The sequence below is a fragment of the Gossypium arboreum genome, chromosome 2 (genome assembly GCF_025698485.1).
Source record: "Gossypium arboreum isolate Shixiya-1 chromosome 2, ASM2569848v2, whole genome shotgun sequence".
In the NCBI taxonomy this organism is placed as follows: Eukaryota; Viridiplantae; Streptophyta; class Magnoliopsida; order Malvales; family Malvaceae; genus Gossypium; species Gossypium arboreum.
Genome location: NC_069071.1, coordinates 110,475,292 through 110,491,568, shown reverse-complemented (window position 1 = coordinate 110,491,568; position 16,277 = coordinate 110,475,292). Strand labels below are relative to the sequence as shown.

The following is a 16,277-nucleotide window of genomic DNA, read 5'->3' as shown; positions in this document are numbered from 1 at the left end:
CATCCTAAGAAGTTAATATTTAAAATTAATTAATTTAAATGAAATAAATTTTGTTGCATTCAAAATAATTTATAGGGTAAATATATATTTTCGTACCTGAACTTGGTTTCAGGGTTCAAATTGGTACTTAAAGTTTTTTTTTTCCAATTATGTACTTAAACATGGATTCAACGTTTAATTTAATACCTAACGTTTATATTGATCTACTTTAATACTTGAACTTGACTTCTTGGTTTAAGTTGATACTTGAACTTAGCTTTCTGATTCAATTTGGTGCTTAGTTATTTGAACCGATTTGAATTATAAAACCAAACTTAAGTATCTAATTGAACTAAAAAAACCTTTAAAGTACCAATTTAAACCTTGAAGTCAAGTTCAAATACCAAAATATCCCATCGGCAACTGGAAGCAATACGAGGATGTATTTATTATTATTTTGTAGGTTAAAATATGCCCCAAAAATATCCATACATTTAGAATTCAGTCTCTCTACTTTTCTATTTTAAGGAATTTAGTCCCTCAACTTTTCAAATTTAAAAATTCAGGTCTAATTGTTAATACCGTCAAAATCTTCTTTTTTTTTTTTGTTAATTTAAGTTCATTACAATGTCATGTTACATAGTTTACCAAGTGAATTTTTAATTATAAAATGTCACATCAACAAATTTAGTAAAAAATTTAGTGAAGTTATCAATTGGACTTGAATTTTAAAATATGAAAAGTAAGGAGACTAAATTTCTAGAAATAAAAGTAGAAGGACTAAACTTCAAATATGCAAAGAATATAGAAACTTGAAACATATTTTAACCTTTTCTTATAAAGATATTTTATAAAGATATTTAAGTAGATATTTTTATAAAGATATTTTTAAAGAAATTTATACATAAAAAATTTAAATATTTTAAAAATATATTTATGTGAAACTCGGTTTAAGCAAAATTTGAAAGAGAAATTATAGATGAGTAGAAATTTTATCACATGAATATACGTATCAAAATTACGTATTTAAAATATATGGGTGCGATTATAAATGACATATAAGAAATGTTACTTTAGTTGAAAGGACAGAGTTGAGAGAGCATATATTTAGTATTTTGGATTCAAATATCATTGTAAGCATAAATTTCTTTTTTCTAGATTTTGTATAAAAGATAGAAATACTTTAAATTAATATTTATTACTTTGTTAAAATAAAGGTATTTTAATAATTTAATATAGATGGTATAGATATTTAAAGTTACAAGTATAATAATAAGTATAATCATAGTAGACTTGATCATGGGTTGGGTCGGACTAGACTGATACAAAATTTTAGTTGCTCAAACTCGGCTTAAATAAAAAATGTTAAACTCGAGTCTAACCCTACCGTTAGTATTAAAATTTTTATATTATTTTTATAAAAAATTTTAAAAATAATACATCAAATACATTAAAAATATTAAAATGAATATTTCTAAACAAATTGAAAATACATTAAAAAACTTTTATATTTAAGTAACACTAATATAGTTGGAACTTAACAAGTAAATGTCTCTAAAATAGTAACAAAATTAATAATAAAATAGGAATTATACAATATCCACACAATAGCAACAAAATGGTAGCAAAATAGTAGTAGGAAAATTTCTTTTAGTTAGATTTGGGTCGGGCTGGGTCAGGTCTAGTCCCAAAAAGATCTTACCCAAGGCTCGTTTTATTAAGAAAACGACCTTATTTTTTATCCAAACTCATTTTTCGAGTCTATATTTTTGCTCAAAGCTTTCTGTTTTTTGAACGAATCAAATCTAGACGGATGACTCAACCTAAATCACAATCATAATTAGAAACAATATTTTTGAATAACTTTAATTAAAATAAATCATTATAAACTATAATTCTATATATTTAAATTTATATCCGAATATAATATATTTGAAATTATTTTTTTAAAAAAATCTAGTTTGAGCTAATCCTTATTAAGGAACAAATCCAAGTCTTATTCCGACCTGTATTATTACATAAAAGATTGACTACCACCCACCACCACACAAACAAAACAAAATCTAAAGAGGCAAGAGGCCAAGGCCACAAAGGAAAGGGCTTTCGTCTCCTATTTTCTCCTGGAGAGATGGTTCTTGCTTTCAAACCGCCATTGACATACTTCTCCCCATTTTCTTCGCCTCATCTACCTCCACGCTCAGCTCCTTCTTGGCTCCTCCATCACTCTAACTCTACCTATAACCCCAACACTTGTCTTTCTCCACTTCCAATCTATGCACATTCCAAGTGGCCTACAAACACACACTCCTTCGCCATCTGGTATCGCTACTCCAGCAGTGAAGAAGAAGATGACAACCATAGCTTTGACGAGGCAGTTTCCCTTTTCAACCAAAGGGAATACTATAAGTGCCATGACTTGCTTGAAGCCTTATGGAACAAAGCCGAGGATCCCACTAGAACTCTCATTCATGGTATTCTACAATGTGCTGTTGGATTCCACCACCTTTTTAACCAGGTTGTAACCCAAATTTCACATTATTATAATCATCATCATCATGTCTTTATCTTAATTTTAACATCTACCAGTGTGTGAGGGAGCTATGATGGGAACTTGTTATATATATATATGCAGAACCATAAAGGAGCTATGATGGAGTTAGGTGAGGGGCTGTGTAAACTTAGAAAGATGGATTTCGACAGTGGACCTTTCTATGACTTTGAACAAGACATTTCTGCTGTTCTCAACTTCATTTACAATACTCAAATTGAGTTGGCTGCCTGTGAGTTTTTCATTTATGTAGTAGCAGTTAAATCCGAGTCATTTTAAGTTAGTATACCTTTCAGAAATTTGAAATTTCAATCTTGACGTGAACCGTAATTATTAATCCATTAATTAAATTCTTAGTGAATAATATATAAGAATAACAAATTGAAATGGTGTTAGGTATGGTAATATGTTTGTCACATTAAATTTCAAAAATAACAGAACTTAATGAATTTAAAGTTATCGTTTAATGAGATCCGAAATTTTAAATTTCGAAAAGTAAAAAGACTAAAATTTGAGACGTGTGATAATCTTTTGATACAATGATATACTAATTATAACATTTGGCTAATCAGGTGGTGATGATATATGTGTGACAATGGAACAATCGGAGAGGTCATACCTTCTCCTCGGAGCCTATGCTGCCGGCCAGCACCTTTATTATCTAGAAATGGATTCTGATCAAATTGTGTATATTGTATTTTGCCCTCAAAGACCTAATGGATCTGCTGCTCATACTTCAGCTTCATCTCCAAAAGTGAGGCTTCCAATTCTGAAAGCTGCTGAGGACCATCTTTTGTTCTGTGAATAAAGTCATTGCAGGCATCCATCTTTTGTACATGGTATATATTGTGAATAATCGGTAAAAGTACCATGGAGGCTTCTGTATTAGAATTCAAATTGCATTTTGCCACCACTTACTCAAAAAATAGGTAAATTTATTCTTATACATTAGATCAAAGAGCAGATGAATTCTTTCTATTAACAATAGAAATGAATGGAATGCTTAACAGAAGGACTAATTTGCCCTTTGATCTAATGTATAAGGATTAATGTGCTTATTTTTTAGGAAGAGAAGACACAATACAATTCAACTCATAGTATAAAGATTTTCATGGTACTTTTACTTGAATAATCCAATCTATTCCTTCCAAAAGATTATGCATTATTAAAGACCCTTATAATGTGTTTGGTGAAAACGAAGCTTTTTCATTACGGATGTATATAAATTTGTTTATTGATAATATGCCATATACAAACTATATAAATTTGTCAATGAAATTAAAGTTCATATAGTAATGAGAAATTTTATCTGGTCCTTTCTTCTTCCGAACAATCACAGGTAAGATTTATCACTTAAAGACATAATAAAAGTATAAAACAGATAAAACTTATTACATATTCACAGCAATGCGTTTGTAAAGATGAGAAGGCAACCTGGGAGTTGCCATTGCCTGCAATGGAGTCCTCATGTAAGCAACCAAACCAGGATTTTCAAGCATGTCAATTTCCTCATCCTTCATTGCCTCAGGTGGTGTCCAACAAAAATGGTGTAATAAATGACCCAACATGGATGTTACCAGATTGGTCCCAAGTTGTGCACCGGGGCATACCCTTCTCCCCGCACCGAACGGAAGTAAACGAAAATCATGGCCTTTCATATCCACGTCCTCTTCAAGGAATCGTTCTGGTCGGAACGATTCAGGGTCTTTCCACACAACCGGATCATGAGCTATTGCCCATACGTTAACATGCACGTTTGATCCCTTCGGGATGTCGTAGCCACCGATTTTGACGTTAGCATTCGCACGGTGGGGTAGCATTAATGGTGTTGGGGGATGTAACCTTAGTGCTTCCTTGGCTACACTTTGAAGGTAAGGGAGATTCGAGAAATCAGTTTCGGACATCACGCTTTCGGATCCTATAACACGATCTAGCTCCTCTTGTGCCTTTTGTTGTACTCTTGGGTTTCTAATTAGTTCGGCCATTGCCCATTCTGCTGAGATTGCTGTTGTATCCATGCCTGCTGTGATCATGTCCTGCAGATTCGATTCAATTCAATTCATTAGTGTAACAACTTATAATTAGGCTTACCTTAGCTTACGTTTCAACATGCTTACCCAAAGTAGTCCAATAATTGTATCTTCACTAAGGTCATACTTGTCTTGCAATGTAAGCAAGGCATCAACGAAATGCTGCTTGGTATCACCGCTTTTTTGGCGAGCAACGGTGTGTTCCTCCATTATAGCTCTGGTGAGACGATCTCTCCGTGCCCCGTGCTTGGCGAATGCTTCTTCTTCCAATGGAAACATCCAACGTAGCCATGGAATGTGTTCAGCCATGGCTAGAGATGCACCCAGCTTAAGTCCATTAGCCACAATGGCTTTGAATTCGTGGCCTTGCTCATCCATTATGTCCTCATGGTTCACAAAACGCTTCCCAAATGCTAGTCTCGTTATGTTGTTGAATGCTACTGCTCCCAAGTATTTCCTTACCACCAAACTCCTTCCCTTGTTTTCTGTATATATAGCAGGAGATTAATATTGATTATATATTCTGTTAATACAAGAGTTAGCCATTGATCTCATTTTAGCTTTTAGAAGGCTAATAACTTCATACATAAAACTAAGTAAAATGGGTGATTCTTAGAAATACATTATACTCCCGATATTATTATTGTTATATTGTAATTCAGAAAAACAAATGAAGAAAGGTTAAGAAGAAGAGGATACCAGGATTGGAGCAGTGCAGGAAGATGGATTCAACCATAGCAGTAACCTCATCTTCTCTAATAGGTCTCAAAGCTTCAAGCCGCTTAGGAGAGAAAAGCTCCAGCGTACAAACTTTCCTTACCTTAACATAATGAGGTCCGTAATCAGCCCAAATAAGGTCTTTTCCATCTCTGCTAAACTTTTCTGCTGATCTAGTCCTGTGCCTATCAGCTAGCTGTTGATCACACTCTTTTAAAACTTCCCTTGCCAGCTCCGTATTCGACACGATCACGTTCAATGTTGAACCAAACCATACTGAAATTATCGGACCATAGGCCCGTGCCCATTCTGCATAGCACCGGAACCTAACCGGTTTTATGTCGTAAAGGTTCCCAACCACCGGCCACCGTCGTGGACCTGGTGGGAGCTTGAACTTTAGCCGTTGGTACAGCTTGTACGCTAAGATGATGGCGATGGTTGAGATGGCAAGTATAAAAGGACTAATTTTTTAATTTTTATATTTAACTTGGATCGAACAATGGTCGGGAGGAGGTCATTATATAGTAGAGGAGCGAGTTGGTGAGTTGATTTTTCAAAGTTTTGTGACGAGAGATGATACACTAACATGCACATTTGAGATGGATGGTGAGAAGGGCCAATGGTAATAGGACACGTCAGAAAGATAGGGAGTGGGATTCCGGTGGATAATGTTATGCAAGTATTGATTGGAGTGGTTGGTGAGGTGAGAAATTGGAAGAAAATGGGAGGCAGGAGTCAATGGTTGGTGAGATGGTGGTGGGCTCTCCTAATCCTTAGCCATGGTATTTACATAACATAATAATTGGTAAAAAGATCGTTCTGATCCTTTTCGATTTTAATATTTAACAAATTCGTCATTCTTAAAAAACTCGAAGAAATTAAATCCTTATTAACTTTGAAATATTAATTACGCATTATACATATATGGGTGAGTATTTAGTATATTAATAATGTACTTTTAATTACACAAGTAAAGTTGTAAATTTGTCAAGTATCTAATTTCTTTTATATATATTTAAAATATATATTATCATACCCTATATACATTTGTCATCAACCCAACTCTGCTGATGAAATTTTTAAATTTTGTCACTAAATATTTTCCACATATATATAATTATTGAGCTCTTTTTGAATTTTTAAATTTTTATATTTTTTTCGAGATTAGGATCAAATTGATGAATATATAAATATCGAGGGCTTAGTTTGTTATTATATTAATCAAAATTATGTACAATTAATAAAAGATATTAATTTTCATAATTAATTGCCCTTAGATGTTTACTTTCAAAATTATCATAAATTAAATTACTCCGATTTTTTTTAAAAGATCAATTTTCTCAATATTGAAATTAAGAAGTATCAAATAAATGTTTTTACCCATAATAGTTAAGTTGTAGCAGTTCCTTTCTATTAAAGTTAAAATCTCCAAACAACAATCCAAGGGGCACAGTAGAGCTTCTAAAGTGGTATGTGTTTGGTGCAACAAGAAATATATATTACTAACATCTTTATAATAAAGTTAAGAGTTAGAATAATATATTTTTTCCCAAATATTTTTTAATTTTTTTTAAAAAGGGAAAGAACGAGTGTGTGAAAACGTATTATTCTCTTGTATAAGAGTTGAAAAAGGACTATGAATAGTTCTAAGTATTGTATAAAAAAAAACAGATATGATAAGAATTTATAACGAGATTAAAGTTTAAAAAAAAAAGGAAAAGAAATCTTTGCTTCAATTTCTCTTACCCAATGCTCAATTCGAGACTTGGGTAATATTCGGTATGATGAAAAGTAATAAATTTTTGGAGATTTTAATCGGTTGGAAATTGATTCCAGTATTTGATATGTCAAATTTTCTCGTGATAAAATGTGAAAAAGTTATTTTCCCGTGTAGATTGGAAAATTACAAAAATATCAAGACAAAAGTAACCTTATTTTATATTAGTTTAGGGTATTAATCTATTAATAAACATAAGGATCAAAGAATAAGAATAAGCAGCTATTGGCTCTTTCCTCTTACTTAATTTTCTCTTACTTCAAAAGGTTTTTCAAAAGTAATTCTTTTACTTGATTTTATTTTTATATGTATATTTAATCATTTGTATATTATATGGTTTACATATTATACTTATTTTCTTTTCTTTTCTCTCTCTTTTCGTTATATTAATTAAAATTCAATTTTGTTATAGAATTTATAAATCTTTACGAGCAAAAGGGAAAAAAATTAAGGTTTAGGTTTAGCTCTAAAATTGATTTGATCATAACCTTAATTTTTTTTTATCAATTTTTAAGGGATCTAAGCAGAGGTGAAGCTAGGGGGGCTAGCAAGGGCCCTGACCCCCTTAAAATGTAAAATTGTTATTTAGGCCCTTAAATTTTTTTAAAAAATTTAAATTAGTGAAGTTATAATTGCATTTTGGCCCCTTAAAATTATAAAAAGTTGATTTAATCCTATACAAATTATAAAGATATTGACTATAGAAAATTAAAATTTCATTCGGTCCCACTTAAAAATTTGTTCTGACTTCGCTCCTGGGTCTAGGAAAATTTTTCTCCAACTTTTAAGGAACCTAAAATCTCATTTTATTATTTTGCCTAAGGCCCCAATAATATAAAAAACGGGCTTATTTGTTATGGTTTATTCTACTTTTTATCAACTTGAAGATGAACTGCATGATAAACTTTATAGTGGACTTCATTGGAGGCTTATGATGGTTTTTATTGTACGGGATGGATGAGGGAGTATTAAGCAATGATGTTTAAATTGGACCAAATTGATTGGTCGGGTTGATATAGATTAAGATATTAGTTTGGAGAATGATTTTGAACTAATTAGATTAGGAACCGATATGAATCAATAGAATCAATTAAAAAATTAGTTAATTTAGCAGTTGAACTATTTTTTCCTTTCTAAATTTTAATAAAATTTTAATCAAATCGGTCGAATCAATGAACCAATGACTTGACCGGTTCAATCACCGATATAATTCTAAAAACACTGATATTTAGAAAGGATAAGGGGATGGTTATTCTCACATATATAATTGGAGTAAGTCAAAATTTATATAATTTATGTTGACAATTTTTAGATCCAGAAACGTGTTGGGTTTTATATTTGTGTCACCTGAAAATTATCTATGGCTCATCTATAATGTTCAATTGTGCATAATCAAATCACAAAAGATCTACTCAAAGTCTTTTAATGTAATCAAAGTTCTCTTGTTTAAGGAGATTGGATCATGTTGACTTTGGAATATATTGAAGATCTCGGTCTTTATCTTAGTTTTTACTAGAATAACTATTTTTTTTTATGTGTGTGGCTACTTATATATAATTGTCTTGTACTAGATAGAAAACAACCAAGAGAGCACTTATCTTTGCTCATATAAGAAGCTTTATTCTAGTGCATTTTGTAAGTAAACTCAAGTGAATCACTTGCTTTACAATTAAGCTTTTAGAGAGAAAGTCTTAATGGAAAGCGATCTATATTAAAGAATATATGTGAGGCCGTTACATAGTGAATCTGTTGAACTTAAATCGTTGCTTGTATTTATTAAAGTATAATGAATACTCTCTAAATAAAATCCGATAGACATAGAAGTAATCTGAACTACGTAACCAAATTTTCTTTGTTCATCTAAGTTCTTACCTCACTTGCAAGCTATGTGCCTCTCTCCCAATAGATAATGGGAGAAATGTGTGTTTGATGCATGAATCTTCAATCATTGTAAGTTATTTACAATTCCTTCTTATTATATCTGTATTTTTTTATGTAATGCTTAAAATTATCCATAATCCTTTTCCAACTCTTAAATAGGAGGATAATACGATTCAACGCACTTAAAACCATGTCTTCTTGCATTGACAATAATACTCTTGCCAATCAAGATAAAACTCAATCGACTAAGAAAAATATATATTAATGATTTTATATATATATATATATATATTAAAAAGTAAAAACTATTCCCATTTTCTTAAAAAGGTTATCGTATGTAAATTATTATTTTTTCAAAATGTAATTTTAATTCCTATAACATGATGATGGGTGTGCTAATTTTTACTAATAAATAAATAAGATCTCACATCTTAGAGAGCTGAATCAATAAATCATCATTACTTTATAATTTTTTGTTTTAGTCATTTAATTTTAATAAATTACAATTGGATCACCTAATTATTGGGTGTGTTTTTTGTCACCTAGTGTTAAATAACTAATTGAAGGATTTTTAATCGACATAATAAAAAATTTAGCTATTATTATTTTTAGATTTTTTCATTTTAGTCCCGATTCTAAAAAGTTGGTCCTCAATATTTATACATTGTATCAATTTAGTCATGATTCTAAAAATAAAAATTATAATTATAATAAATATAAATATAAATAATTAAAATAATTCATTAAAAAATTTAAAATTTGATATACTCATTCCAAGCCCTAATGGAAATTGTTCAAATTTATAATAGAAGAAGAAGGAGGAGGAGGAGAAGGAGGAAGATGAAATTATCAACATTCAAATCCCTTTGTTAGTTGCTTTCACCAAAAAAAAAAGAAAAAATCTCTTTCTTAGTTCAAACTATTCATCCTTATTATAAAAAGGGAAAGTTCAATTTAAGCAGAAAATGATGGCCTAATAATTGAATAGTTTCCTCTATATATCATTGCATGCACTAAAATTCACTTTATTTATACCAAATTGACACTTTAAGAGTTTAACTTTTTTTTAAAATTGGGATTAATTTGATATAATTTATAAATATCGAAGCTAAATTTATTATTGTACCAATTAAAAACGGCCCTATAGGTGACAAGAGAACAGTGATCCAATTATAAGATTTTAAAGTTGGGTGATGAAAATGGAAAGATAGGTATAATTAAGTGAGAAGGGTGCAGTTTATCCTTTTATTATTTTTTATATATTTTAAAAATGGAAATAAAAAAAGGAATATGAAAAAATAAAAAAGGAAAGGAATTTTTAGAAAAGCATGAGAAACAGTAGGCATTGATAAAAGCTGAAAAGAAAGAAAACAAAGATCCACCTCGAACCTCCCTCCACTCTCTGTCTTTCGCTCTCAACCCTCGACCAAACCCCAATCTTCTTCTTCTTCCTTTGCTTGGCTACGTGAGTATTGCTTTCCTTAGTCTTGTTATTGTTTTTTATTTTAATTAGGCAATTGTGGTTTTAGCATTTCATAAATCCATAAATATGTAAGTTCTGAATTTTGTGATTGTTTGATTGTTGGTGCAGTGAGCAGAATTAGGAGGTTTTGATTTGTTGGTCTGAGCTTGGGTTTGGGTTAATTACTACAATTGTTTTAAAATTATAATTTGTGAATAATTATGAGGGAAGAGGATTCGAATTGGTTCTCTAGATGGGAGGAAGAGCTGCCATCTCCGGATGAGCTTATGCCTCTTTCCCAATCCCTAATTACTCCTGATCTTGCTATGGCCTTCGACATTCGTAACCCCAATCATCACCATGCTCAACAGCAACAGTCCTCAGTACAGCCTGCTCCTCCTCCACCTTCCGCCGCTGTCCAGCCTTCTTCTCAACCTACCTTAGCTGAATTCGCCGCTGATTCTGGAGACTTGGGATCCGGGGCTGCTGGGGATGAGCCAGCACGGACTCTCAAGCGGCCTCGTCTCGTGTGGACCCCACAGCTTCACAAGAGATTTGTTGACGCCGTGGCTCATTTGGGGATCAAGAACGCTGTCCCCAAGACTATAATGCAGTTGATGAGTGTTGATGGTTTGACAAGAGAGAACGTTGCTAGTCATTTGCAGAAGTATCGCCTTTATTTGAAGAGAATGCAAGGTTTATCTGGTGGTAGTGGAGGTGGTGCCAATGGTGGATCTGGGGGTGCCGGATTAGGTGCCTCGGCTGATCCAGCGACAGACCATTTGTTTGCAAGCTCACCTGTTCCACCACACTTTCTTCATCCAGGTAGGGGTAATTCAGAGCATTTCTTACCATTCGTGCCAGTGCCAGCACTGCAGCATCACCATCATCACCAGCAACAGCAGATAGTGGCAGCTGCAGTAGGACATCCCCATTTGCAGTCTCAGTATCATAGGCCACAAATGGGGCACTATGGGTCATCTCCGAATAGCCAATTTGAGCATCCCTTCTTAGGCAGGCAGACGCAGCAACCAATGCATAGGATCGGAGGGACACCCATGCATAATCAAGCTCCCAGTAGTTATGTGGAAGATTTGGAATCGGCCAATGGGAATGGTGGAAGGAAGGTTCTTACATTGTTTCCTACTGGGGATGATTGATTCAAAACTTTGGTAATCATTGACACCCCATTTTCATCATTCAACATTTCTGCTCTATTTTTAATTAGCCCTTTTCTTCAAGTTTCATCATGTAGAGTCTTGGTTAGTAGTTATTTCTCTTTCTGGCTTTTTTTTTAAGTGATCCTGAGGGGGTGCTGGTAATTGGAAATGGAATTCAATTTCTGAGTTTCATCTTGAGCTTGTAGGTAGTATACTTAGTGTGTTTCTTTTACTACACTCTGTTGTGTCACTGTTGCAGTGTCAGTTCTTTTGTAATTGTCAGTTGTGCAGACTTCACGGCTGCAATTAAGTTGCCAGTGGCATTCTGTGTCCTCAGTCAGCTTCTGGTGATGGATATTAATCGTGATGTTTCTCTAAGTGACAATATGTTCTTAGGTTTATCATCTTGCAATTACATCAGTGTGCTGGTATCAAGTTAATATGGTTTTCTTTGTGGCAATGGTTACTGGGAAATATCTCAGTTTACTTAAAATATATAGACTGCATGCTTGGGAGGTCATTCAGCCAATAAGGTGGTTTTTGAGGCTACATGACTAAATTTTGAGCTTGAGGTGGGGAAAAGAAGACATAATGTTGACAATCTTAGTTGGTGGTTCTGTTTGTTACATTCGGTGTTGAGGTTCTCGAGCTTCCTATATTCTCTTCTGTGTTAATGATTTCTTCTTCTTATTTCAGTGTTATGTAGAGGTAAGTTGTACTTGTTGTACATTGTATGACTCCATAGAAGACTTTGGACCTATGATATGAAGGGCGACTTTCAGATATCTCTGACTTTCTTTTTTCTTCTCACTTTTCTTTTCATTTTTTTTTTCTGGCTTTTGTTACTTTTTCCATGTTAAGTCTTATTCCCATACACATTAGCTGCTAAAATTTCACAGCATCCGCAACTTTTTCTTGTATTGTTGAATTACATAAATCTGTTCTGCTAAGTAGAACACTCGGCATTTCTGATCAAAGAATGATGTAGAATTTGTTGGCATGCTGCTTCAACATACCATCCTTGGTCTTATTTTCGGTCATTTGTGGCTGAAATCTTAAATCTAACAAACAAGAAGGCAGTCGATGAAATTCTAATCAGTTCTCATTTGTTGTAAAGCAAACTAGAGAAAGAATTTTGGTGCCAATGTTTGTTGCATTGAAAGTGAAGCATCTTTGTGATCTGAGTGCATAAGCCATGTTCATTGAGCCATTTTGTTACTCTTTCTCTGCACCATATCATTGTTTAAATTTTGGGGCTTGTTCATTTTTAGGCCAACTGTGCTTTCATTTCTGTAATAAATAGGATATTTATCTGGTACTAGTGACATTTTGGAATTCTGACCATAGGCAATTATTTATGCAACTAAGCAGAGCATTAGACTGTATACATCCCCTTCATAATTTCTTTAAAATTTCAAAACTGGAGAGAGATTTTCAATAATGGATTCTATAAATCAGCTTCCTTGTGGTCACAGTACCTACCTGTAATCTCTAAATTGATTAGAGTAGTCACCTAAGTTGTTGATCACATTAAAAGTTAGCCTTGAGATTGATCATGATTGTTTACTCTAGTCTTTGAGTGGTGGCAGTGGTATAATTTGTTATGCGCATTCTAATTGCACTTGTGATCTGATTCTAATACATTGCTAGATTCTTATAGGTAGGGTGACTTTGATCAGTGTTTTCTTTTAATAAACTAGATAAGTAGGGGATTTAGTATTGCAAATGGCTTGGAATTGGATGTACTGTTTGCCACTGCCATATTATACCTGATGTAGGTAACTTGGATAAATTCTGAGTGAAACTTTTATATTCTGGTGTACTTTTCTGTTTGATTATTAACTCTACTAACTGCAGCAGAGTAGAGTGGTCGATAACATTTGGGGCTAGTTTTACCGGAGGTTAGGATTCCTAGAAGAAGCATTTTTTCCTTTTCTTGGTTCTAATTTCCTTTCCGTTTCATTTCCTTGCCACATTAGTATTCTGTTGCTGTTAAAACAGACAACAAAATTGGATGTTTTGGCTAAGAAATGTTGCCCCTGATTGTAATACCCGTAGGGGTTATTTGTTTAATCCACAAAAGTAACTCATAGATTAAAGATGGTATGAATATTTTTATGCTTAATCAAACTTTAGCACATTAAGAGACTCATGGCTTCTTTCTAGGTTCATGACTAGGAACATGGCAAGTTTACCAGCATCTCATTCACTCTCTCAATGGGTGAAATGGTGCATCCTGCCGAGTGCTAAGGACATAAATACCATTGGAGAACGCATGAAACAGAGTAATGATAATCTCAGGGTTGAACTAGTATGCAAATAACCAGACATTTTATCTTTGCTTGGAATATTGGATAATGTAGGGCATTCCAAGTTCTTCTGAAGTCGGTGTGTTAAATTTAAATTGATATTTGTCATTTTGGGAAAGCGTGTTGTTCATGGATGCAAAATATTATCTGGCGAAGAATAAAATTGATGAGCAATAGAATCTAGAGCTTAGCTCAATTGCTTTGTACGGGTGATATTCAGTAAGTTTGGTGTTTGAATTATAGTATTTTCAATTCCATTCCCTCCCATACTTGGGATTCGAATCAAGTTAATTCATGCCTCACCCTTTGACAGTAGCAGTGGATCATAAAGGATGAATGCTGAGAAATTCTATTAGACTTTCTGAGCTGAGAAAGTGTCATTAAATCGTGGTTAAAATGATAAAAGTTGAGGTTCTAAGAACTTTGATATATTAAGTCATGTGTAGGTTGTCCCACACATAAATCCTTTTGTGTGTAAACTTTATTTAGATTTATTCCGGTTTAGGCATATATTATTTGTGATTTTACTTGTAAATTAAAAAATAATTTGACAACCTAAGAGTTATGTTTTGCAATACAGGGGTTGTCCTTTAAATTATTATGATGACTAAGGGTGTATTTGATTGAATAATAAAGATAATGGAGTTTATCTTGTTGGTATAGAAGCAAAGAATTGCAATAGATTTACTTGAAGAAAATGAAAGATAATAGAAGAAATATAAAAGATGAAAACAATCAAATATATGATGCATGAAGATAAAAGGATGTACCATATTTAGTCATTTTAAAATATTTATGGATTCGATACATCCATATTTTTATACCTTTCAAATATATATTATATTGAATTCTAATTAATTCGTTCATTATATATGTATTTATCCAATTTTAAATTCATGTACCCAAGAGTATAAAAGAATTCATATAATTTTAACTGTAGGTATCAATGACATCAATACCATATCCCTCTAAAATGTCCATTTAGATAGTATTTGAGAAAGTACCGATACCTCTTAAATGGGTTCATTATATGCAGCTTGCATACATTTCTAAGTTGATCTCTATTTTTAATATGTGTTTGATGTTTGTGGTAGGAATTCCTCTTTAAAAGAAAAGTAAAACAAATTAACTTGAAAGAAAACACGCAAAATTTGGAGAAAGTTATTCTTCAAAAAAAAAAGCCATATATCACACTATTACTTCTTTCTCGCAAAAGGTACTGAGCTTGGACCAAGTTTAGGGGTGGTGTAAGAAATGAAAGTGGATAATCAGGAGGCTTAAAGAAAGATGTTTGAGGAAATGTCGAGAAGAGTTGAGGAGGAAGGGGTGGTGGTGGAGGAAAAGATGAGAGAGGAAGAGATGGTTGTAGAGAAGGGAAAGAATGCGACAGTGGAGGTGGAGAAGAGAATTTTGAATAATTTATTTATTTTTATCAAAAATAAATTTGTTTTTTTTATTTTAATTTTATAGAATTAAAGACTGATATGATGCATAAAGTTGAGGGTTAATTTGTTAAATTTTTTAGAATTAATATCAAATTGATAGAATCAGTAAATATAGAATGACTAAATTAGTTATTATGCCAATAAAAGTTATATTAATACTTCATTAATGATTTAACGGGGAGTGATTAAATATTAATTGTTGATAAAATTAGTGACTAAAATATAATTTATTTTAGACCTCAATAACCAAAACAAAAATAAATTAATAATCGAGTAAATACTAATATAGTTTACCCTAAAATAAATTGTTTTCTTTATGACCACTAAACTTATTTGTTTAGTATTTAACACTTTTTATTAATGTTTATTTCAAAATATATCTAATGATTAAAAATAAATAAAGATATTTTTAAATTAAAAATGAATTTGAATAAAGTTTATATTTTAAAAGCTTGTATCAAACTTCTAAATTTAGATTAATATTTTTACTTATTAATGAGTTTTGTTGATGTAAGTGTCAAACAAGGGAGGAGACAAAAAAGAAAAGGTGGTGTATAAGGAAAGTTGGTTTACTTAAATAGGCGGAGAGAGAAAGACGGATAGAAGAGATTGAGTGTTGCGTAATGCTTAAGATTGTTGAAAGGCTAAAAGGTTGATTCTTTTTTTGTTGGATGGTATATATAGAGGGGAAGTCTCATGCTCAATGATGCCACGTCACTGAACAGACCTGGAATATGGTGATCGTGTGGTTAGCCAAGCAACAAGACCGTTGTATGTGGGGTTGTCTTCATGCATGGTACTGATCTATCACTGGCTTGGCTGGGGTAGTTCAAAGTTGTTACGCCTTTGTAGTCCCTTAGTGGTCCCCCATGTAGATGAGTGTATTCTAGCTAAAAGTGAATGGCTTGGACGACAATGTGCTCGAGCGGCGATGTAAGGTGGGGGACTATCTAAGTACTCCTCAAGTGT

General features: G+C 32.5%; 3 protein-coding genes across 4 annotated transcripts; 2 read left to right on the top strand and 1 right to left on the bottom strand.

Annotated features, from left to right (window-relative positions):
• Positions 1-1,988: 1,988 nt before the first annotated feature.
• LOC108466432 (uncharacterized) lies at positions 1,989-3,830 on the top strand. The gene is made up of 3 exons (XM_017766788.2): positions 1,989-2,494; positions 2,612-2,759; positions 3,100-3,830. The coding sequence occupies exons 1-3, from the start codon at positions 2,108-2,110 to the stop codon at positions 3,333-3,335; spliced, it is 771 nt and encodes a 256-aa protein (XP_017622277.1). The 5' UTR covers positions 1,989-2,107; the 3' UTR covers positions 3,336-3,830.
• On the bottom strand, positions 3,484-9,000 carry LOC108466431 (cytochrome P450 98A2-like). Its single transcript, XM_017766787.2, has 4 exons — positions 8,924-9,000; positions 5,257-5,735; positions 4,645-5,042; positions 3,484-4,563 (listed from the first exon to the last, which is right to left on the bottom strand). Exons 1-4 carry the CDS (start codon positions 8,998-9,000, stop codon positions 3,919-3,921), a joined length of 1,599 nt encoding a protein of 532 aa, XP_017622276.2. The 3' UTR covers positions 3,484-3,918.
• A 1,210-nt stretch (positions 9,001-10,210) lies between these two features.
• LOC108467289 (transcription factor MYBC1) lies at positions 10,211-14,154 on the top strand. 2 transcript variants are annotated; one of them, XM_017767895.2, is made up of 3 exons: positions 10,211-10,397; positions 10,524-11,566; positions 13,721-14,154. In XM_017767895.2, the coding sequence occupies exon 2, from the start codon at positions 10,616-10,618 to the stop codon at positions 11,552-11,554; it is 939 nt and encodes a 312-aa protein (XP_017623384.1). In that variant the 5' UTR covers positions 10,211-10,397; positions 10,524-10,615; the 3' UTR covers positions 11,555-11,566; positions 13,721-14,154. The 2 variants fall into 2 exon arrangements, with proteins under 2 accessions (XP_017623384.1, XP_017623383.1); XM_017767894.2 differs by having other exon boundaries at positions 10,524-14,154.
• The last annotated feature ends 2,123 nt before the right edge of the window (positions 14,155-16,277 follow it).

What these genes read in the sequence shown, in the direction of transcription:
- LOC108466432 (XM_017766788.2), top strand. Translation starts at nt 2,108, where the DNA reads ATGGTTCTTGCTTTCAAACCGCCATTGACATACTTCTCCCCATTTTCT. An exon ending in TCCACCACCTTTTTAACCAG is followed by an intron (nt 2,495 to 2,611) that starts GTTGTAACCCAA and finishes ATATATATGCAG; the next exon opens with AACCATAAAGGAGCTATGAT. An exon ending in TCAAATTGAGTTGGCTGCCT is followed by an intron (nt 2,760 to 3,099) that starts GTGAGTTTTTCA and finishes TTGGCTAATCAG; the next exon opens with GTGGTGATGATATATGTGTG.
- LOC108466431 (XM_017766787.2), bottom strand. Translation starts at nt 9,000, where the DNA reads ATGATTGAAGATTCATGCATCAAACACACATTTCTCCCATTATCTATT. An exon ending in GCACATAGCTTGCAAGTGAG is followed by an intron (nt 5,736 to 8,923) that starts GTAAGAACTTAG and finishes TTAAAAAATTAG; the next exon opens with TCCTTTTATACTTGCCATCT. An exon ending in CCTGCACTGCTCCAATCCTG is followed by an intron (nt 5,043 to 5,256) that starts GTATCCTCTTCT and finishes CTATATATACAG; the next exon opens with AAAACAAGGGAAGGAGTTTG.
- LOC108467289 (XM_017767895.2), top strand. Translation starts at nt 10,616, where the DNA reads ATGAGGGAAGAGGATTCGAATTGGTTCTCTAGATGGGAGGAAGAGCTG.